Source organism: Callospermophilus lateralis, chromosome 8 (assembly GCF_048772815.1).
Source record: "Callospermophilus lateralis isolate mCalLat2 chromosome 8, mCalLat2.hap1, whole genome shotgun sequence".
NCBI classification, from domain to species: Eukaryota; Metazoa; Chordata; class Mammalia; order Rodentia; family Sciuridae; genus Callospermophilus; species Callospermophilus lateralis.
Genome location: NC_135312.1, coordinates 37,051,075 through 37,075,625, shown reverse-complemented (window position 1 = coordinate 37,075,625; position 24,551 = coordinate 37,051,075). Strand labels below are relative to the sequence as shown.

At 37.5% G+C, this 24,551-nt stretch overlaps 1 protein-coding gene across 1 annotated transcript in view; it reads right to left on the bottom strand.

Moving 5' to 3' along the window:
* Positions 1-220: 220 nt before the first annotated feature.
* The window catches only part of Atp10d (ATPase phospholipid transporting 10D (putative)), a 105,100-nt gene continuing 80,769 nt past the window's right edge, over positions 221-24,551 (bottom strand). The window contains exons 16-23 of the mRNA XM_076864614.2: positions 20,123-20,432; positions 17,745-17,821; positions 16,429-16,554; positions 13,070-13,270; positions 8,573-8,653; positions 7,258-7,362; positions 3,718-3,905; positions 221-2,020 (exon numbers count right to left, since the gene is read on the bottom strand). Of these exons, the coding sequence (XP_076720729.2) occupies positions 1,693-2,020; positions 3,718-3,905; positions 7,258-7,362; positions 8,573-8,653; positions 13,070-13,270; positions 16,429-16,554; positions 17,745-17,821; positions 20,123-20,432 (1,416 nt within the window). The 3' untranslated portion in view covers positions 221-1,692. The remainder of the gene's footprint in view (positions 2,021-3,717; positions 3,906-7,257; positions 7,363-8,572; positions 8,654-13,069; positions 13,271-16,428; positions 16,555-17,744; positions 17,822-20,122; positions 20,433-24,551) is intronic.

Genomic DNA, 24,551 nt, shown 5'->3' with positions numbered 1-24,551 from the left:
TGTTTTGTTTTTTGTTTTTTAACATAAGAAAAGGCCCAAACAATTTTCTGGCAAAAAGGTATATTCTGGGATTTTCCTTCTAAGTTCTGGTACCAGTTACAGTTGGATTTACTGTATGCGTACAAGAGAGACAACAGTTTTTTGGTACATGTTGTATAAATAGTTTATTTTAAAAATCTTAAGAAAGCAGAAAGCGACTTTCATTAGCTATATGAAATTTTACAAGTTTTAGAAATCAGTCTATATAAAAAACAACAGAACAATAATAACAGAAGGTTACAAAAAAAATATAGGACCAGGATAGTAGGCAGTAGGTAGATTAAGCCCTGAGAATAATAGTTTTATAGTCATTAACAAGAACTTGATGTAGACATTGTACATGAGCATGGTGTTTCATGAAGGAAATTCTAGATTATTGTTAACTGATGATGTTCAGATGCATAGAGATAGAATTTTAAAAGAACTTCAACAAGAATATATGATCTTACAATAACATCACCTGGCTTGACTTGGTTTAAACTAGTCTCTTGGTCCCAACTAAAGTCAACATAAATGATTTGTCATAGCAGTAAACTTTTCTATAGACATTCCTATCCTCAAGTGTGTTGAAAAAGAAGTTTTTCTAAGAACTTCAGGGAAATTCCTGGAGAATAATCTGGATGAGTCTAAATCAATAGCTCATGTTTTACAGTCTACAAAACCACAAGAGTTGTTGGAAATCGTAAAAAAGTAGGAACCCTTAAATGGTCTCTGGAACATTGTTTTGAAATTGTCTCATTTTGATGAGGCTATTGACATTTTTAGAATTTAGAAATTGCCAAATAGGCTCAGCTGATTCTGTTTGCCTGACCTATGGCTTCTGTATCCAACTGACAACATCTACACAGAGGGAGATCTCATGAGAGCTCTTCTCTTGACTGAAAGCTAAGAGAGGAACATACCCCTGGTACCCAGTGGAATGCTAGCATCTCTCCTACCCATCTCCTGTAAAGGCTCCACAAAAGGAAAACACTGAGATGAGCAGAGAGGTATGCCTAACATCTATAGTCAGAAGACCAAAGGCATCTTCCCATAGGAAATAAAAAGCTATTAATATTCACTAACTATATTTTAAACAGTACGATTATTACTGTATTTTACATACATGGTTGCTTAAAAGGTTTGTGGGAATTAATCTATAATTAATTAATATTAATTATAAAAAACTCACAATAAAGGGTTTTTTTTTCAATATGGAAAAACTCCTCCTTGTCTTAACTAATATATCTAAAATTTTTTGCTTAATTAAAAAATTTTTCCAGATTGGTACCTGCTTATTTGAAGCATTTCCCAAGAATATGAGATTTCCCAGTGAAATAAATAAGTCACAAATGAACCCCATGATAATGTCTGCATTTCTAAGGCAATTAAAATACTTTTACAAAATCCAAAAAGTTTCATAAAAGCATTTGATTCTGAATTATGTATTTGACTTTCCTAAACTCCATCTAGGGCAAATCTTGTCTCTCTTTTACAAATGTATATACATACAATAATGGTCATCATGTCATTATTGAATTCTAAGCCTAGTAAAATGCTGATATCCCTTATAGAAAAACACAAATGCTCCTTGCTTCATAGAGGTGCCTCTTTAAAATCTCCCTGCCAAACCTGAAAAACTACTTGCAGCTCCAAAGAGGGTACCCTGCATTCTTAATGTTTTGAGAGTCCAGTCATCTCTGAGGCCTCAGTTTCAGTGTAGCTTCTATCTACAGCAGTTTCACAGATAGATATGTTTCCTTGCTCAACAGCATAAGAAGTTGCTGACTTCATTGAAAAGGTAACAGGAGGGTCAGATGTGGGTCTTCTTCCTGATATGGCAGCTGATTGGTCATACTTAGATGTCACTTCCTTCATCTTTCCAGTCCTTCTCCACTTCTTGAGAGCTTCTGTCCTCTCCTCTGGAGTTAGTCTGTCAAAGTGCTTAGCTCTCAGAATTGGAGATGGAAACAGGGAGCCCTGAAGAACTCGGTATGTAAACCTAGGTGGCAAAGAACATCACAGAGTTATTTTCACCTCAAAGTCATCATGGTATCCACAAAAAAATACTAACCAGTTAGAAAAAGTAAAAGAGTCTGGTGTCTATGTGGCTTTAGAGGTATAGGGGGATGTTAAGTGAATCATAAAATAGAGATCAAAAATAATAGTAAAATGAATTAATATTTGTGAAGCAATTAGAAAATAGTTAAATGCTATATAAACATTTGGTAAATAAAGTCTGTGAAAGTAGAGATATTCATAGTTGCTACATTATAGGTTTAGTTAAATGAGAAGAATCAGGCAAAGTGTTGGCATGCAATAAGTACTGAAAAAAAAGTTACATTTTTGCATTAGTTTTATAGGGCAATTGTAAAAACTTATCACAACTTTGTTTCTTGCAGAACAAATTGGCCATGAGTATACAGATAAAACATTCTCAAAACTCTTGTGAGTCTTTGATGTATGTTATTGAGATTTATACCATTAGGCAAGAAGCCCTTCTTATATCTTTTCTGTATGCTATTGAAATGATTGAGTGGACCCATGAATCACATACCTAATCCCCACAGAACTAGTAAAAATGTTATCCATGCCAGGGTGCAGTGGTGTATGCCTGTAATCCCAGTGGTTCAGGAGGTAGAGGCAGGAGGATTGCAAGTTCAAAGCCAGCCTCAGCAACTCAGCAAGGCCCTGAGCAACTTAGTGAGACTCTGTCTCAAAATAAAATATAAAACGGGCTGGGAATGTGGCTCAGTAGCTAGTAGACAGGCACCCCTAAGTTCAATCTTGGTATAAAAATAAAAAGAGAGACTGCTACCTGCCCTTCAGTACATTCTCCCCTTTTTCCTTTTAGAACCTCTGGATTTTAGCCGCTGAGAGTCTATAGATTTACATTTTGGATATGAGCAATAACATACAACAACTGGGTAACACCAAAAAAGAAAATGGAAAAATGCTGCTAGCCTTTCACTTTCCCCTTCTTGGGGGCAGGGGTGGGCAAAGATGTGGATATGCTGATAAGGAATCCTCTTCAATATCATGGATCAATTGTGCAATGGGTTGAATGTTTGTCTCCTTCAAAACTCATTTTGAAATTTAATTGCAATTGTAGCAATATTAAGAGGTGGGACCTTTATGATGTGATTAAGCCTTGAGGGCTCCACCCTCATGAGTGGATTCGCCCTTCCACCTCTGCCATGGGAAGATATAGCATTCAAGGTGTCATCTTGGAACTGGAGTCCCCAAATGTGCCAGTGCCTTGATGTTGTACTTCACAGTCTCCAGAACTGTGAGCCAATACAGTTTGGTTTACAAGTTACCCAGACTGTGGTGTTCTGTTATAGCAGGAAACAAAACAAAAAAACAAACCAAGACAAGGATTTGGGAGATAGAACAGCAGGAAAGGTAGGTAGAGGATGGGATCTAGGTTGTTGGATAAGCTCATGAAGTAAAGCTGCCCTGTCTTTGTGGACTGTCAACCATATCAGATTTTCCAAAAGAGAAAAATAAACCTCCCAGTTGTTTGCCTAAGCTACTTTTGTTCTCTAGCAAAACACTTGAAAACAATACTTTAAGTAGCACACAGAATGACTTCCCTCTATTTAACAGAGTGGGCTACCATCCATTCTTACTAGTTGTTTCAAGGATTCCAACCCCATGAGTCCACATGTCTTCTTGCTGGTAAAACAAATACAATACCTGGGCAGAAGAGCAACGCAGATTGTGAGGATACAAACTAAGTAGAACACTGGATCCAGCATGTGCTCCTGCATAATCCAGTAGGGGTTGGATGGTGGGTTGCAAGTTACACATATGGCTCCAAAAGCCAAAGCAAAGAAAAAATAGGACAAGATGCTACCAACGATCACCAGCAGGTGAATCCAAGTCTGCAAGAAAAGAAGGCAGGGGAAATGCAAGGTGTCATAGCTCTCAAAATCTATGACACTAAAGAAACAGCATCTTTAAGCACTGGGAGAAAGGGTTCAATGGACCTTAGCAAACAAAACACAAAATACTGACGAGATACAAGAAGATCCTTACTCACAAATGGCTTCTATCACTGTTAAAACTGGTAAAAACTAAATCAAGAGCCAAAGATTATCGTATTGACAGTTTATTTGTTATAGTCCATGCACCTGAAGATATTTGGATTTTTCTTTTAGTTTTTTTTTTCATATTGTCACTTGTGGGTCTATTACTTCATTAAGGTAATACCTTAATCTAGTGTTCTGCAAATTGCAGTCATTTACACATGTGGTAGACATTACAGTTGCCCACCACTAGGCATCCAAGTGGATTCTACCTCCCTTCTCCCATGACATTAAGCATGGCCGTGGGAATTACTTTGACCAGTGTAATGAGAACAGGAAGGGATATATGAAGTGTTCAGGTTAGAAGCATTTGAGAGCTGATGTACATTTTTCCATGTTATCTCCTTTCCTTCCATGAATTCCCTCTAGCAACAATTCCAGGTAGTACAGCTATGAGATGCAGCCTTAGCCTCAGAGCCACCCTTCAGAGACTATTGCCGCTGGGGCTTTCTGGAACATCAGCCAATGTTATATTATCAAGAACTAAATCTGTGTCCCACTACAATCTAGTTATCTTTGTATTCACGGCAACTTGCAATATCATTTTTCTCACTGTTTCTTTAAACTAGGCTCACTAATTAATCAAGTATCTTAATTTAGGCAGAAAGGTAGTTCACTACTTGAAATGTAATATATACTATCAGCATCATCTATTATGGTGCTGAGTCTGGGGCCTTTGTTACAAAGGGATAATAGCTAAACATGATAAAACATAACAGCATCAAACAGACTTCTTTCTTTAAACATAATCCTAAGTATGGATGGACAATCACTTTCATATTATATAGGTATTCAATGTTATTTAATGCAGTGTGCAGAAATGTCTAAAATCATAGGGTATACTATTGGTGGCTATGTCATGCTTTTCAAGGAAATGATTCTGTCACTATCTTTTTTTCAATATTTTCTAGGACTATAATTTTCAAACGAGGTCCAATATTTTTTTCTTTCTTCTCCTAAACATGCGAAGTATTTCCCCATGGTAAATATCATCACAAGAGTCACAGTGACTGCTCATTTCTGTAAAATGTACAGTCTGCTCAGGAACTGATGACTCACTCCAGAGTTAAAATGTTTAGCTTGATTCCCTCCCTCCTTCCATGCCTCCCTTCTTTCCTACCCCCTATTTGAGCCCTATTTCCTCAACTTTTTCTTTTAAGATGAGCTTTTGACAAATGAGGTAGTGACTTCATAGAACTAACACATTTAAATTAATTGACAGAAGGAAGTTCATGTCAAGGAACAGTGGTAAAAACAAATCAGGAGGTGAGGGTGGCCATAGACAGGGAGTAAGAGCTTCACACTCAGAACGGCTGACTACTGATGACAAAAGACCTTGGAGTCCAGGAGCTTGGCATAAGAAACAATTCTCTGATGATGCATTCTCCATAGGAAGGTTGCTGTTTTTTTAGCGTTCACTCCTCTTCTTGGAGAGGGCACCCAGCATTGTGTGGTCCTGGCAAGCTATTTCTTTCTCCCCAGCCAAAACCTGCGAATGAAGCTAGGGAGTCAGGATTCCATCACCAGCGACTAGCCCAGTAAGGCAAGAGCAGAACAGAAGTGACTGGAGCCAATTCAGACCACAGAGCCATCTTGACAAGCGTGCCCACTGGTTTCTATTCCCTGGCTCTCCAGAGTCACTCTGGCTTTTCCAGGTTTTGCTTTGCCTTGCTTTATATTATATGAACATAAAACCATCTAAGTGGTTTAATGAAAGTTTTATTTTCTCAGGTTAATTAGTTTGTCGTTGCTCATAATCAGTGGACCCCAGCTGATACATGTCAAGTATTAGTCTCTCAAAAACACTACAAATGCCAGAGCCTGTGAGATGACCTTAGGCAGTAGCTAAAAGTTCCTCTGCAATTGCTTGAAAATGAAGTAGATATTAAAATAACTCCAAGTATTTCAATTCTAGAATTCCCTTTACCTCATCTGATATTTGCATATATTAACCTTTATTACATTTTGGACTTGTAAGATTTGCTTATAGATGATTATGTATAAGCAAAGCAAGTGATGCCACAAATATTCAACTATACTTAGAAAAACTGCTAAAAGTAATTTGATAAATATAACCTTGTGTATTTTAAACCATAACCTCATTCAGCTATTTTCTGTTTGAAATCCATTCATTATCAGGATGGTGAATATACCCCCAATCCTCATTCATCATTCATTTGTCCATTCAAATATTTTCTGAACATCTATTCTGTGCCAGTTTTGTCCCTGATACTGGTATATAGTGGTGAATAAAATAGGCATGAATCTTGCCTCACAAAAATTATACTCTAACGCAGAAAATAAACATGAGTCAGATAATCAAAATTAAATGAATAATTATAAATTATTACTACAGGTCTGAAAATTAGAGAATGGATGCTTAGAAAAAGCATTTTTGCTGAGACCTAAAGTGACCTAAAATAACATTCAAATTAGGTAAAATTTATGGATACAAGGGGGAATTAAGAATATTTCCATTGAAATATACAGTGAGTGCCAGGGCCCTGATATGATAAGAAGCTCCAGGAAGCTGAGAAGTTGAAAAAGGAGATAATATGGTTCCAGCCCTCAAATAAGTGAAAATGAGGCTGGGGACAGAAGTAAGGACGCCACTGCATGAGGCCTTACAGGCTATTCCAGGGCTTTCAGAGTATATTTCAGGTGCAATAGGAAGCCACTGAGGAGTTTTACACAAGGAAGAGCAAAAATAGTTGTTTTCTTTTTTAAAAATATTATGATAAAGGCATAAAATCACTGCTTACTAGAGTCAATGTATCAGGGTTATGGCACAACATATGTTTTTATTTTAGTTGAAAGACGTCAGCTTGGTCTTGAAGAATGTTGGCCATAGAAGTGTAATTATTTTCTCAGCTTGACTCACACCTCCAGGAACCATCCATCACTGATATTACCAAGAGGACCAGGCAGGTGTTTTCTACTTCCGGTAGCAACACTTCAACCTCAGCATAATGGAACTCTATGATCACCAAGAGTAACTGTGAATCACGCTTCTGCTGTGGAATCACTCTCTTCTCATGAGCACGTAATCTTCTAGGCATGATGGGTTTAGCAGGTTCACTGCTAAAAGAAGACACATCCCTAAGCATAAAGAGCTTCAGGCTACCTCAGGAGCGGGAAAGTCACTCACCAAACTCTTGCTTTCAATGACCAGATGGAGGAGAATGATGAACAAAGCCGCTGTGTTTAGGGGGTTTCCAAATGTAAAGATGTCAATGTCTGAGCCCTGGTAGGTCTGCAGGAGAAGACAGCAGCAGGTGAACAAAGCAGACCTCCAAGGTGTGAGCAACACCACTCGAGTACAGTTCAACACAGGCTTGAGTCCTTTCTACAATGTTCCTAGTAACTGTCTTTTAGGATAAATGAACATTTCCAGAAGAGAGACTGATTCCCTCTCAGGTCATCTAAGTTTTAAATTTTTCAGTTGGGATTCCTTTGTAATTTGAATCATAATTTATTTTCCTGGAAACTCTTACACACATTTATAGTTCTTTAAGGTATAGACAAATATTAAATTTGTTCCACTTAATACATCTCTGAAGCAGCTATTATGGCTGCCTGTGCCTCTCCTAGGCAAATATCCCCCTGTCCTACCTGTATGTCCTCAAGTCCTTCATCCAGTCCTCAAATGAACAATCTTATCTTCACCACACCCACCTGTAGTGTATTCAGAAGAGTGAATATTCTATTCTTCAAGTTCCTCTTGAAGAATAGAATAGCCAGACTATTCTAGTTAGGCTGATTCAAGTGACTTAATTTGAGGAGTGAATGAGAATTTCTACCTTAGAGATCACCATTTTTCTTACTTCCAATACTTTGTTAACACCATCCATGATGGAGTAAATGTTTTCCTCTGGGAAGAGGTGTATGCAGATAGGCAGCTAATCTATGCTGCTTTGTGTTTGGTGTTAGGCTAAATTTTTAACATTAATTTTATGTTTCTGTGCTTAGTAATATTTCTTTATCTGTAAAATTGGGTCTTTTAGTTTTGAAGAGACTACTTATGGGAACTTAAATTTTAACACTCTGGATGTCATACTGGTATAATTAGCCTAACACTAATAAAAACTTTCATATTCTAACTTTGCCTCTCTGATATTTGACTAATCTAATTAGATAGTCAGACCTTCAATTTTATTCAAGTAATTGATACATATTATTAAGCAGTTCAGGCTAACAAGAACCAAGAAGTTGGGAATGTAGCTCAGGGGTAGACCACTTACTAGCATCCTATTATCACAAAAACTAACAACAAGAAGAAAACAAGAGAACCAAGAGAATTCAACGAGGTATTTCATTTAATCCATAACCTAACATACTATTTAGGAGGTGGTTAGAATTTAGTCAATTAACAATCAACCTGATTTTATGAGCAATTTACACTTCTACAGGCTAATCCTGGAGCCAGAGTACAAGGAAGAATGACTCATTAATCAAATACTTACAAAATAAGGCACAAAGAAGCAGACCAGGCTTTGATAAAATGCATCCAACAAAGTGATCCAGAAGGTGAGGGGCAAGTACGCCTGGGAAAGAAACAGTGTGTTAGGGAGGGAGTAAAACTGACAAGGGTCAAGGGTCAAACAGAGTCAAGAAACAACACAAACCAGTGCTTGCTTTTGCTTCTCTGAGAGAAAATTCTATTCCTTCATTCTTTCACTCATAAAACGGGGGTGGGGAGGACTTGTCAACAGTAGCAGAAAAATGAGGGCAGTTGAATGTGATTAAAAAAAAGTTCTTAAAGAGAATATTATGAAGCTCACTGAATTTATTTAAAATCTAATTTTGTTACTGGATCAATTTCCTTTTGGTGCTAGGGGTCAAACCTGGGGTCTTCTGCATGCTAAGTATGTGCTCTACCTCTGAGCTATATCCCCAATCCCTTTTGGATTGATTTTAAATCTACCTGAAGCAGGGTGAGTAATCCTAACTTTTCATTTCCTATTGATCAGAAAGTACTATTCTGAAAACTTCTCCAGATCCATCTACTTCTCTATATCTTCCACCCACTTTGCCATCTACAAGCCTGGAAAGCAATCTAAATGCCTCCTTTACTCTCTTTCCTACCCTCATCCAGTGGTCCTATACCAGACAGATGGCTTTCTAAAAATGTAAATTAATTCATGTTATCTCCCTAACTAATTAAACTGACTCCTTTCAGTCAGTCCAGTGCCTTCCTGCTGTGTTTACAATACAATCTTTAGTTCCTTCTCAGGACCTATAGGGTCCTGCATGGTCTGTCCACACAATAGGTCTCCAAAATCACTTGTTATATTATTATCCCACAGCACGGACTTTAATGCCAGATCCATTCCTTCCTGTGCTCTTCTCTCTCTCTCTATCCTCTTCTCGAATGATTGGTTCCTCATTATCCATATCCTATTGTAAATACCACCTCCCCAGAAAGGCACAACACACCAGTCTAAACATCATGCCCACTCATCCCTTACTACCATGGCATCCTTAGCCATTGCTCATTAGTATCACAGATCATCTTATTTGTTTACTTAGTGAAATCCTGGTTATCTCTATTGAATGCAAATTTTGTAGAGTAGGACTATGACTCTTATTTCAAGTAATCAAAACAGTGTTTGGTACAGAGTAGGTACTAAACAAATATTTATTGGGATAATAAGCTATTCTATAACAGCTCATGTACTAAACTGCTTCCTACCCAAAGCTTGTAAAAAGAGAGAAAGATCAAGTAGAGACACTAGTCAAATAATTGAAAATGGGTCCTCAAAGAAGAGCCAATTCTTATTGTAAGTTAATGTGTGTGAAAATGGATTGAGGCTACATTCAGACCCAGCATGGAAGAGAGTTGGGTGTGTGTTATTGACAGATGCCATGGAAAAAAATGGAAACCTGTGTCATATTCCTGAACTAGTTCTTCTTTTCTTGATATGTTTTTCTTAGCTTTGTTTTCTTTCAGTGCAAACAGAATCTGAAACCTCCTTGAAATGTCTATTGCTTCTTGAAGAATAAAGCCTTATATATACAAATTCCCCATATGCATCCTTCCATTCTTCAAAAAATTATACTTCTTTGTTCTTTAGAAAATCAAAGCACTGAGGTTCATTCTCCACTCCATTTTTCCCCAGCATCTCTTACTATTTCCTCATGGGAAATGATGGGATACTCTGTCCTTCTTCACATGTCCATTGCTCCTAGACCAGAAGCAGCACAGTTCAATAGAGGAAGAGAGTGTGTTAGAGACAAAGGGACAAAAAGGGATAACCAAAATGCCACTGGACAAGAGAGAAAGATCTAGGGATAAGTTAAGGTATGACTTCATACATTTTGGGGGAAGAGAGGTTGTTCAAAAAAACCGAGATTGAAAAGGTAAAAAGCACAACTTTCCCATGGCCACATGAAGAAGAGGACTTATAACAGGAGTAAACAGAGAAGAGACGAGTGTAAGGTAAATCCAAGACTGGAGGGACTCACTCATGGGATCTTCTGGAAAAAGAAATGGAAAATCTGAACACGAAGTAAAAGGAAAGAGGACTCTGTGTGTGATAAGAGAAAGGGAAGAGGTGATAGCTTCTTGGAAGGGGATCCTCTGACTGTAGACTTCCAGACTCATCTGGTTGAGGAGATACTGCAGCCCTGGAGTGTACATTTTGTGACACCAAAGACAGAAAATGATCTAAACATAAAGCTGAATTTGCTTAGAGGCCGAGTTCAAAGAGAGGACACATTCTGGAAGGAAAGTCAATGAAATCACCTGTTGTTGATAGCCAAATGCTGGGAATCTGTCTGCTATTATTGTGTTTTATAAAATAGGCTAGTTCAGTAGAATAATGTGGACAGAGAAATGATAACAGGGTCCAACAGCAGGAAACAATGAGTTCAATTTTCCCAAGAGTAAGAACCAGTTACAATCTTCAGTCTGTACAAATGGGCTTCTAAAACACTAGCTATAGAAAGTTTGAAAGCCCCTCTTCTTTGCCCAATTGACTTTAATTTAACTTAGGCCTAAGGTGTTACCCTTAACAATATCAACCACAAAATCCTGTTATCCTGTCCTTGAACTTTAAGTCACACTGGACTTCTTTAGGGAAATGCCATATAGTTTCTTGATTTGAATGAGCTGGATGATCTTCCTGAAGCCTGACTTCCCTGTGATAACTCTTCCAGACAGCTAAAGATACTAGGTAATTTTCCCTTCCATGAAAGGCTGTTCAAGTAAAAATGAAGTTAGACTGATGAAAATAAATGCATCATTTTACAAATTTCACATTTCCTCAAGTTTCTGTTAATTCTGGGGAATAAAGTAAAAATATGAAAAGCTGAATGTGGTTAGAAATTTTACATGTATTCTTTTCCTTAATCTTCATATCATGTCCATATAGTAAATAAACTGAAACACAGGCAAGTTAAATAACTTGGTCACATGCCACAGACCCAGAATGAGAGGTCTGGCTAAATACGGTTAAATAGAACCCATTACATCTCACACATGCTGATCCATGTCAATGTCAAGTGGAGCCAACACACAGATTTCCTATGATATGTGTCACTTATTCTGTCCACTACTTCTACAGCAAACCCTTCATCTTAATCCATTGAGTCCATCTCTGTCCTGGGGAGTGATGGATATCCCAGACATGGTCAAAAAGAAACTGATCCTTCTAAGCACAGTGATAAACACAGGGAAATGCATGTGACAAGCTAGGCCAAGAGTCAGAGCCAGGAAATTTACAGTTGCTTGAAGAATAACAATGTTCTATCATCATTACTCCTGGATTTTGTGAGCCAATCCATTTCCCTTTTCCATCAAGCTAATCTGAGCTAATATAATGGGATATACATATATATGTGTACACACATATATACTTAGATAATATAAATATTTATATAGTCATATGTATTTTACATATATGTTTTATATATGTATATATGTATGATGGGGGGGTTATTTACAAATGTTACTCAGAACTCTGGCTAACAGAGTTCTCTTCTCAACCCTGGAACATTGGACCAGGTAAACCACTTGGCTTTGTCCACTTACAGGTGTCTAAAGCTCCTGGTTCAGCTCAGTCCCTGAAATCCTAACAATGTTTTTGTGACAACACTTTGGATTTCTGACCATGGGTGGGAAACTCAAGGTCTAAAGAGCACATCAGAAGCATCAGAGTTCTTTCTGCCACTTAACACAAAAGTAGACAGCAGGGGCTTAGGGACCAGCCTTCAACTATGCCACTCATTAGCTCTGTGACTTGACCAGATTAGCAAAGGCAATTCCTTGTACTTGACTTTCCTCATCTGCAAAGTACAGATTACAACAGCACCTATCTTGTAGGGATATTTTGAGAATTAAATTTATGCATGTTAAGCATTTAGAATAGTACCTGACATTGCATAAATGTTCTTAAATTCAATATTAAAGTTGGCTACTATTAATTTTATAAAAGAAGAACTAGAGAGAAAAGACTTTTTAGACAGACCTCTACCCCTTAATAGGTAATTACAGTCCTCTATGTAAGAGATAATGAGGGAATGATAGAAGCAAGGGATTAGCTGTCTGATTTTTGGAAAATTAACCTCTTTGAAGTTCAGATTCCCTATTTAAAAATAAAAACAATACTGGGTTCTATCTCAAAAGGTTTTCTTTAAGATAAATAAGGCCTAGAATATTTAATAGTTAGCAGAATAAATGATACAGTAGGGTCTAATAAATGCTAAATAGTATTAGCATTATTAGTTGTGAGGTTGCAAACATGGGGTTTCTTCTTATGAGTACCAAGGTCTTTAATTGATTTATCGATGTTCATATCAGAGATGAGTAATTTAGTATCTGCCCTGGAGTAGAGATCCTTTAAAACAATCAGACATTTAAAATAGTTCTGAGTAGACTGCAATATTTGGACTGGGTTGATTGACAAATACACTGGCTTTGACCATGAGGTGCCTCTAAGCCTTTTTGCCTTGGCACCTACCTCTGATTTCTGACCACTCTGATAAAGTTCAGGCAATTGCATGAGAGTCTCTGCAGACACATCCTTCTCCAATACACCATAAATGACTGGAGGAGCAGATGTGAAGAGGAGGTTGAAGAAGATCAAAACCCAATAGTCAGTCATGGATGTTCCTGAAAACCCACAAAAAAACTGGTACCAGAAAAGGAGGTTCACATAGGCCTATGGACACAAAGAGAAACATGATCTTAGAAACGGTAGTACATACTGTAACCACACATTCTTTTTTTTAATTTTAATATTTATTTATTTATTTATTTTTAGATGTAGATGGACACAACACAATTCCTCTATTTTTATGTGGTGCTGAGGATCGAACCCGGGTCCTGCCTGTGCTAGGCGAGCGCTCTACCACTGAGCCACAGTCCAAGCCCACCACACATTTTATGTGTTACAATTTTGAGCTGTGTAACCTCAGCTGCTCTGCAGAAAGGCAAGGCCACAACTTGCCTGGCAGGTTTTTTTTTTTTTTTTTTTTTTGTAAATGCGTTATTAAGCTAAAATAAAGATACACACACACACACACATACACACACATATACACACAACACCACTTAGTATATGTTGGTGACACTATTCCAAATGCTTTACAAATAATTCATTTAATCTTCATAACAACTTGGGAATTCATTTATTCCATTTTACAGATGAGTAAATTGAATGCAAAGAACTAAATGTTTGTGCACTCCCAAATTCATATATTCAAATCTTAATCCCCAGTGTGATGGTATCAGGAGAAATAAGTAGGTCGTGATGGTAGAGCCCCATGAATGGAATCAGTGCCCATATAAAATGGACCCCAGAGAGCTCTTACTCTCCTTTACAATGTGAGGACACCATGAGGAGTCTACAACCCAGAAGGGAGCCCTCACCAGAAATCAACCATGCTGGCACCCTGATCTCAGATTTCCAGCCTCCAGAAACTGTGAGAAGTAAAGTTCTGTTGTTTATAAGCCATCCATCTTTGGTGTTCTGTTACAGCTGCCTGAACAGACAGACACTGAGGCACAGTGAGGCTAAAAAATTTACCCAAAGTCACCCAACTGATGATGACAGTCAGTGATCAACTGAGACATTTTTGTTCTAGATGGAGAGAACCTACCCCAGTGCCTGGCACAGAGCAGGCACTACACAAATGTTCATTTCCTTGTTTTCTGCTTTCATAGTTATTTCTCAGTGGTGGGATGGTACCAGCAGAGTGGCCAACCATCCCAGTACACTTGGGACTGAAGGATTCCCAGGCAGTGAGACCCTCATGCTAAAACTGGAAAGTCCCAGGCAAACCTGACCAATAAGGTGCTCTAGAAGCCAGGCACATGCAACCTACGTGGTTTTATCAGTACTTCCTCTCAGACAAATCAAGCCCACGGTACCAAGAGCTCTTAGCTCTCAAACTGAGTAGGGCAAAGGAAAAGACACTGGGCTTAGGTTCAGAGGGTTTTGTTTCAAGGCCTAACGATACTGCCTATTGATTAGCTTTAGGCCATTTTCCCAATCTTTCTAAATTTTGGTTTCCTCTTGTGTAAAATGAGGATTACATCAAACCAGGACTTAACATCAAGATCAAGTTAGAAAGTATTCAGGCCTTGTGAAGTGTCTTACAAATGTTAAGATGAGATTGGCATCACGAATACACGAGAACACCTTATATCGAGGGCCACAATTCTTAGAATAGACTTTCATTGTTGCGTGTGGACATGTACTATGCTTGGATCCCAAAAAGATAAACATAGTAGATAAACATGGCTTGACATATTACCCTGGGATATGGATCCATAGTCTTCATTAATATCTCAAAAGCCTGACACCCAAGAAATACAATCTCAAAAAGATAAGCTATTTTAATGGCTTCTACTCCTGGTTCATTTCTCCATAGCTTACAAAATATCCGCTGATTAGCTAGGTAAGTAAGAAGTAGAAATCAAGTCTATAGGCTATCAGTATAAATGAGTATCTAAGGGTTACAAAGCCTAAATGGCAGGTCCTAATTCCCTGGAGGTGCACTCCACTAACTAAAGTGCCCTTCGTCTCCAAGAACATGTAGTTTCTTTTCCTATTATTTCTGCTTATTAACCCTTGGGTTTAATCTCAGGATAAAAGCAGGGAGGTGGGAGTGGCTTGCATCACAATAGGAAAAAGGTAGAAATAAGCAAAGTATTTTAAAAAATAAAAACTTGGGAGAGGAACTCCTTTCTGAAAATCATGGAACATTTAAGTCAAATTTTTAAATTATAAGTCACAACTTTTCCCAGAATCATAAACTGAGGCATGTAAAGTCTTACATGTTCAAATATTTTTATAAAGTGTCTGAGTATAATTAAACTTTGACTAAATGTGCTAATGTGACTTAGTAAAGAACTTCCTAAAAAGTTCATTGTGCCATATGAAAAAAAATGTTCTTGCCCTTGCTTTCTCCTCTCTTTCTCACACACACATACATACATACAGAGAGAGAGAGAGAGAGAGAGAGAGAGAGAGAGAGAAATCTAAATTATCCATTTATATATTGGGATATCTTAAAAATGACCCATTATTTTTCTCTAAAGATGGTATTTCAATAGAGTGATATAAACTAGTCTACTACCTACATGCTACATGTGGACTTTAAACATGGAATTGGCCTAAAAATCATGATATATTTATATAATCAGCCCACTAACAAGATATTTAAGTGAATCAATGTGAAGTCAACCTGATTTTATGAGAAGGAAAGGAAATATAAATGAGATGCTGAAGAACAGAAGTTAGAACTTCCAGTCAAATTCTGCCCCTTTGGGAGTTACATAATCAACAGAAAGGTCCATTACTATTAAGTAACTACCAAGCCCAAACAGACTACACAAGCTGAATAGAAAATTCCCAAGGCTGTGAGTGTGGCCTGCTCCAGGCTGGACATGATATAGGATTTCATCTGTATCTGTCTCTAGTACACCACAGGAAACATCGATTGGGGACAGCAGATATTTTTTTTATCTCCAGTCAAATGGAAGCAAACCTTTTCATTTTATACTGTCAGCATTGAATGTTTCATAATTCTGTTTGTCAGAATCTTTTTATAGAAGGCCAAAAATTGGATTTTAAATGAACCAGACAGGACTTAATTGAATTCAAATGCATAGGGAGTACCAGGGACAGGTCTTGCAATTTGCTGTCAGCAGTTCAGACACACATGCTCCCAGATTATTTCTGGTAAGACAGCAGGACTGCTTCTGCTTGTTCCCCAAACACCAACAATGTGAGCTTAGCCTGGGACACTTCCATTGTCCTTGATACAACCAGGATTAAACAGGGGGATGGGGAGGGGACAAATTCTTACATACCACATTTTTGTAGAAAAAATAGAGGATCATGTTGGAAAGTCGTGTGTAACACCAGTGTCCATGGACAAGAAGGAGCTTGCTCAGATGTCTGAACTGAGAAATGGCGAAGTCACTGGCCATCACAGCCTGCAGACGTGATGGGGAGAGAAGGCCACCCTGAGCAACAGAACCTGTTACAACAGCCACAGCCTGGCACGGACTGCCTGACCCCCATTACACTCCAACTAACCAAATCTACACTGCAAGTAAATAAAAAGAGAACACACACACACACACACACTCACACACACAGCAGCAGCAATAACAAAACAAAACCATATACAAAGCTAATACTCCACTTTCTGAAATGGTCACATGAAATAAGACTTTGGTTCCTAGTATGCAATAGAAATCAGGTCCCTTAGCAAGAACTTTGTCTTCTGCATTACAATATGATTTTGCTTCTCTCTCTCTCTCTCTCTCTCTCTTTTTAAATATTTATTTTTTAGTTGTAGTTGGACACAATATCTTTATTTATTTATTTTTATGTGGTGCTGAGGATCGAATCCAGGGTGTCGCACGTGCTAAGCAAGCTCTCTCCCGCTGAGTCACAACCCCAGCCCATGTTTTTGCTTCTCTTGAGTGAAGAAAATATTAAAAACTCTTGCAGTCAGGACTTCTTATACTTTTGTATAATGGATCAAGCAAAGAAGAATTCAAAGCTCTCATCTTTCATGGAGATGTTGTCACATATAATTCTTGGGAAACCCTGCTCTACTATTTCACTTTCTGCTGACAGCCCTTGATCCATACATTAAATATAGTCTTTCAGATTACACTCTTTTATCTGAAGTTTGTGCCTAAAATACAAAGGAACACACACATACACACATACACACATACACACACACACACACACACATACACACACACATACACACAGGCAAATAGGATACTCCCACCTCCCTCTTGCTAACCCTCTCACATTCTCCCTTTTCCCTTCCCTCCCCATACTCATCCTCAAGATCTTTATATATATTTATTCAAATTCTTATGGTTTTCCTCAGTGTCAGAATTTACAAAGCTATTGTAGGGCTAAAAAATAAAATCCCATGATTTAAATATGCTCTACTTTTAAAACAGAACAACGACCCATACAACTAAAATTCCCCAGGAAAATACTGTAACATTCATCTTGTAAATAATCCGTGAATGAATCCATACATTTCCAGTTTCCAACTCTTAGCTAACCACATAGCCTCATTTTACCATGGAGAAGGTTGCCCTCAGATAGGCAGGTCAAGGTCATGGTCTTTGGATGCACAACATCTACTCACTTGCATGCCTTCTTGACCTGAGACCCCAACCCCGATGTCTGCCACTTGTATCATGCTAACATCATTGGCACCATCACCTTCATGAGACAGGAGAAAAGGTGAGAAACACATGAGGAATAAAGATGCATACTTTGCAATTCAGTAGAGGCTATGCATGTGAAAAAAAAAATAGCTTTCAAGGTTTATTCCATTTCCCCAAGTTACCTGGACACTAATTAAGCAGAAATTAAATGTGGCATCCCACTGAAGAATTTGGAACTCAATAGTGTCTTAAGGTCCTTCATGTTATGGCATACACCTACCTCAACTAAATATCCCTTATTTCCATGCCACCCATACTGCTTTCAATTCTCCAGCTTTATCTGCTCCTTCTACACAGGTGACATCTCTCTCTCTCTCTCTCTATTTTTTTTTTTTTTATAATACTGTCTTCATCATCACCACATCCTCTTGATGAATTCCACTTGTTCTTAATCTCAGATTAGACATGATTTTCTCTGGGAAAAACCAGAGATAAGAAGCCCCTTCCTTAGGCTTTAGTAACACCCTGTACATCTCTATCATACCTATCACATGACATTATGGTTAAGTGTAGATTTTTTTTTTTTTTTTTTTTTTGGTCTTCTCCAACATGGGAAGCTTTCTTTATAGAAAGAGGTATTACACTCCTGCTGGTAATGAACTGATATTGTTCCCAAATATCAGCTTGCTAATCATTCATCTGTTTTCTGGTAATAGCATCCTGATGTTCTTTGGGAACTCTGTATTTATGTGATTTGTTAGAGTGAATCCAAATACTCATATTTATGGGTGGGAAACTGACCCAGATTTGGAAATCAACATATTTTATTACCTGGCCTTAGTGATTGTTCAGTCATGGGCATATGATTCAACCTAATTAATATAATTATAAAGTCCAGGGATTCTAGCTTCAGGGGTACCTTGAATAATTCATTTATTTATATCTTTGTTCAACAAGATAACCAGCAGAACTTCACCCTTCCTCATCTAAATACTTAAGTATCTTACAACTTCACCTCATACCACTTCTCTCCATTTATGCTCATTCTTTGCTGGTCTTACAGTAAATACCAAGCGCTCTGATATTTACCAGACTTCAGATTGACCAATTTATATCTCTATTCAATTCCTCACTGCTCAATTCCAGACCTTTACTCTAGCTGCATACTTCACATTTTTGCTCACATACCTAATGGACTTTTCAAACTTCACAAGTGTTAAGACCCAACTCCTAATTCCCTCCGCCTCCATCTCAGTAAATGGTGGCTCTATTCTTTCTACTCTTAGACTGAGACTTGGTATTCCCTTTGGCAACTCTTTCCCTCATGTAACACAACCAATTCATCAGCATACGTCACCAGCTTTTTCTTTAAACCTTGTTGGTTTGCTCCCATTTAGGCCCACGCCATCGCTCTTCCCTGAATTATTTCAGTAACCTCCCATTTTCCTTACCTTTGTAACCTAACAATTATTCTCACATAGCAGGCAACATGATTGTTCAAATTTAAGGTAGATCAGGTCCCATCTTTGCTTGAAATATTCTGCTTGCTTTTCATCTCTTCAGAGTAGAGCCAAAATTTTATAATGGCCATTTTGACCCTTGAGATCTGGCCACCTGCCCTTTATGAGACTTCTCTACCCTTTAGTAACTTTCAGAAATCTCCTCCCTTTGCTAACCTGCTCCCTTATCATTCCCTCACGTCTGCTCACAGACAATCTTAGCAGTGAGACCTTCTCTGAAATTTTAACTCCTTTCACCTTCTCTAATGATCCACATTCCCCGTTTTTGTTCCCCCCAGTAGCATTTGTCCCTATCTCATCGCTTCCACATTTGTGTCTTTTGTTCGTTTATTCTTCTGTACATCCTCCTATTTAAGAAAAGGAACTTGGTCAATTTTATATACTGTTATTTCTCCACTGTCTGGGGAAAAAAAAGCTTGGAATAAAGAAGATATTCAATAGATATTTGTTGGATGTTTAAATAAATGAGTTGTTCATGATCCTGAAGTTAACTTTCCTGAAGGTAGAACTAGATTTTTCAGTTCTAGGAGTCAACGTTCCACTCTGCTTAACTGTTGAGTTGGGGGTCTGCCATGGATCCCAAGGAGTCCTGACTATTATATTGTTTTCTGTGTCATATGCCTAACATCTGGTTCAGAGCAGGTGGTCAAATAAGAGATGAAGGGACAGATAGAGGAGATGGAGGGGATGAAGGGATATGGTGAGGAAGAGGAGAGAAAGTGTGGAAGAAAAAGGACAGACAGAAGGGCAGGCATACATAACAACGGACAGGCAGGAAGATCAGCCTCTGATGTGCGTGAAAGAGGAATGTGCTGAGCTCCATCTGCTCCACTCACCAATGGCCAGGGTCATCACCCGGAGATGGTTGCGTACCAATTTCACCACCTCGCTTTTCTGCAGCGGTGTGGCTCTGCAGCAGACCACAGCTTGGCACCAAGCAGTCAGCTCCAGGAACTGTCTCTGCAGACTCTCTTGCAGGGCAAACTCGAGGGTCTTCCCAGTGATAACGAGTCCAGCCCGTGACCCTGAGTCTTGAGGGACAGGAGTCTGACGGAAGTCCTCCCTTAAACATGCTTGCTCTGGAAGGACTGAATGTTTCTTCTGAAGTTCTTTCAAAATTGTGCCAATCAGCATCTCACAGGCATCCTTGAACCAAGAGACAAAGATAATTAACCTGGGGGCTCTGTTGGAGAGCTAGCTACATTTTCCATTGTCATTCTTTGGCAATTGCAGAATCAAGGCAACCTTGGGTATTTTCAGAGACTTCACAGCTCTTCCACAGAAGTCTGTGTGTATGTGGGGATGAGTTAAAGGATGCGGGGGAGCATCTCACCCACAATTCTACAGTTGCAGTGTCTATATAAAATGCAAAATTATTAATGTGGTTAATAATTTAATTTCTCAGTTAATCACAAGAGTCCTTTGGTCTCATTCTGCCACTTATTAGCTGCTTGATCTTAGGCATGCCTCTCTGAGCCTCTACTTTCTCATTTGAAAAATGCAAGTGTTATATCTATCTTAATACTGCTTTGAGAACTCAATGAATAACACATGAAAAATTCCTAGTATAAGGTACAATGCAGCAGACATTTAAAACGTAATCATTTTTCTTTTCTTTTTTTAAAATTAGTTCTAATCAGTTATACATGAAATAGAAAGTTGTTTTTTTTTTTTTATTCAACACATTCATTCACTCGGTTGGTATTTATTGAGCAATTGCATATTTGAAAACATTCTAGGCTCTGGGGATGCGTCAATGAACACAATAGTTCCTACCCTCATGGAGCTTATATTCTACACTAGTGAAGAAGTTCTTCTGAAGCCAAGAAGACTAACAATAAACTTATCTGGAAATTAGTGTGTTAAATGACCACAAAGGACAGAGCCCAAATCCAGTGATATATTTAAATGTATACATTAATCCCAAGATAGTTTATTAATGAAAAAGTCCTTCATTTAGTGCTTATTTTCTCTGATTCTAAATGTTCTACCAAACATTTCTCAATTCAGAACAAAATAAGAGGAGGAAGAAAGAAATATATATGGATATGTAGGGATGACACAGCAAAGATTTAATAACCACATAAATTATAAAGAAGGGATTTGCCGTTTTGAATATAGTTTGTCACCACCCAAACTCACACGGAGTCTTATTTCCCCATGTAATTGTTCTGAATGGTGATAGGACCTCCAAGAGGTGAGGCCCAGTGGGAGGTGATCTGGTCATTACTATCCTTGTGAGGAGATTTATGCTGGTCTTTCTGAATGGCTTAGGTCTAGTAGAAACAGATTAGTTCCCTCAAGAACAGGTTGTTGTAAGAGCCAGCCTGGCCCATCCTTACACGTTTGTTTTTCTTTTTTGCCAGGTGAACTCTTCCACACTCACTGCTTTCATATGCACTCCTACTGTCTGACGCTATCTGGCATGAAGTTTTCACCAGAAGCTGCAGATGGTACCATGCTCTTGGACTTCCAGAACCGTGAGCTAAATAAACCTTCTTTTTCTTTATAAAGTACCAGCCTTGGGTATTCTGTTATAAGAACCCTAAATGCACTAAGACAAGATTCAAGTATGAAATGGAGCTCCCTTGCAACCTTTATCTTAAAACAAATTTGATTCCATGTACTTCCAAAGCTATTAAGAAAAAGTATACAATAAAGAATCAGATATGATGTTTATAACTAAAAAAATAGACACAATATTATAAAAGTATATGCTTGTAGCACATAGAATAGAATCTAGGTGAATATTTATCAAAATATGGTTATAAACTGATTATGGATGTTTTATCCTCTTTTATTTGGGTGTATGTTTTTACAAATTAACTATTTTTATGATAAAAATAATACAGAAACACACATATAACCTTCATTATTTGTGGATTCACATTTGTGATAAATTTGAACCTCCTACTTCAAATTTATCTGTAATCCCACATTTAATACTTTCAGTGCTTTGTAGTCAGATGTTGACCTGCACAGAGTGACGTTTGAATCATGTGATGTGTACATCCCCAGATGAAGCTGAACAAGTTGATGCTTCTCATGGCATGTTGTTGTTGTTTTCTTTTAAATTGTTCTTCTTTTTGTTGCTGATTTTGCTATTTAAATGGCTCTCAATCAGTACTATAGTGCTATCCCGCTCCTTAGCACGCAAAGGCTGTGATGTGCTTTATTGAGAAATTACGTACGTGTATCAGCTAAGCTTTGTCCAGGCGTGAAGTCTAGTGCTGCTGCCCAAGCATCTAATGTTAATAAATTAATACAATATATGAAATAGCCTGTCACTAAACAGAAACATACACAAAACAAAGTTGTGTATTCATCAGCTAATAAAATGTCATGACCAGAGGCCTACAGGAAGCGAACTTTATATTCCCTCAAGGAACAAGTCAGTTTCCCCTAATTCAGAGTTTGTCATAACTCTATAAAACATACTTCCACTAATAATGAGAACTAATTCTATACATATAATGTGTGATCTATAAAAGAATAGGAAAGCATACTGAAATGGGAATCTGGAAATTTAACATATAGTCCGTGCTTGATGAGCAATCAGTTGGGGGTACTCAGAGAAATCACAATTTTTGAAGTCTCTGGCTTTATATAAAATGAGACAATTCATCTGTTTTGTCTATTTGTTATAATTGTCAAATGAGATCATGTATGTAAATCTGTTTATAGTTTTTAATAAACATTACAAAGATAAAAAGTTACTATTATTAGGGTAAAAAAACTGAAATGAAATTACAAACTTAAAACTTAAAAAATTAAACAAAGACTCTTGAAAGTTCTTTATAGATCCTAATGCAGAAAATAATCCAGAACATAATTATATGAGAACAAATAAAGAAAAAAAACTTTTATAAAAATGGAAACTAAGTAAGGTTTTTGAGAGACTATGCTTTTGAAAACTGAGGAGCAAAGTTGATGGGAATTTGTAAAACTTAGCCACAGAAATAACTTCAGACATCCATTCATTGAGTGGCAGGTGGGCACATGGAATGTTACAGAAGTAATTCTTCCACTAAATGATAAATTAGATTGCATAACCCTCAAATCTTTTTTAACTATTAGGAATTCCTGAGGGGTGGGGGTAGGGAAAAGGGAAGGAAATTAAATACTAGTGACTGTGCCTCTGCTCATAAAAATATAAATCATGTTCATTGTGTTCTATTTAGTTATCTGGAAAATCCACACATGTGGAATAGCTATCAGTAGCAAATAATACTAGCTACAGTAGATATTCACTGAATATTTCTTAAATTGGTAGTCTAAAAGCCTTCTGATGAAAGTTATATATTTATAAATAAGTCAATTTCATAATCCTACTTTTTCACAGTTCATAAAACGAAGTCACTAAGATAACAATCTTATACTATGCATCTCAAAAAGTTATAAGATTTTGAATATTTTCACCACAAATGATAAATATTTGTATAGATATATTTAGCCTTATTTAAACATTACCAAAAATATACATGCTTTATGTATATATTAGGTAATATTTAATATACATATTATGTATATATACATATGTAATATGTATATATTACGTAACATGTACATAATATATACATGAAACACTCCATTACTATATATAATTTTTATGTTTTTAGGTATCTGTTTAAAAATAAGTTTAGTTATTTTTTAAGAATCTGTAAAAGTACCAAAAATAATAATAAATAAATAAAAGGAAAAGAAAGAAAATCAGCACAGAAGTATTTTAGAAGTTTTGCAGGCACAACCATGCCAGTGTACACTAGCTGACTGATTCTCTTGGTTATATGTATCACTTCCAAAAAATGATACCACTTAAGAAAGCATTTTCAATCTTGGCACTACTGACATTTGGGCTACATAATTCTTGGTTGTGTGTGTGTGTGTGGGGGGGGGGGCTATTCTGTCCATTGTAAGATATTTAGTAATACCTTTGGCCTCTGCCCTCTGGATACAGTAGCACCCCTCCTTCCCCCAGTTGTGATGAACCAAATGTCTCCATACACTGCCAAGTATCCCTGAGGGCACAATTCATCCTTGGTTGAGAAGGGTGATCTTATAGAGCTAGCTAAGCCATGTTATACCTTGCCTCTCATGACATGGTTCCACAAGTCCATTGTCATAGACATAGAAAACACTTCCCCCGACAAATTTCCACGAGAAACCCCAGGCCCATCAGGCATGTGACACCATGTGCAGTTTCATGTCTGCAGACTCAGGAACTTTCTGGAAGGATGTTCCCAGTGTCAACAGAAGTTTTCTCTG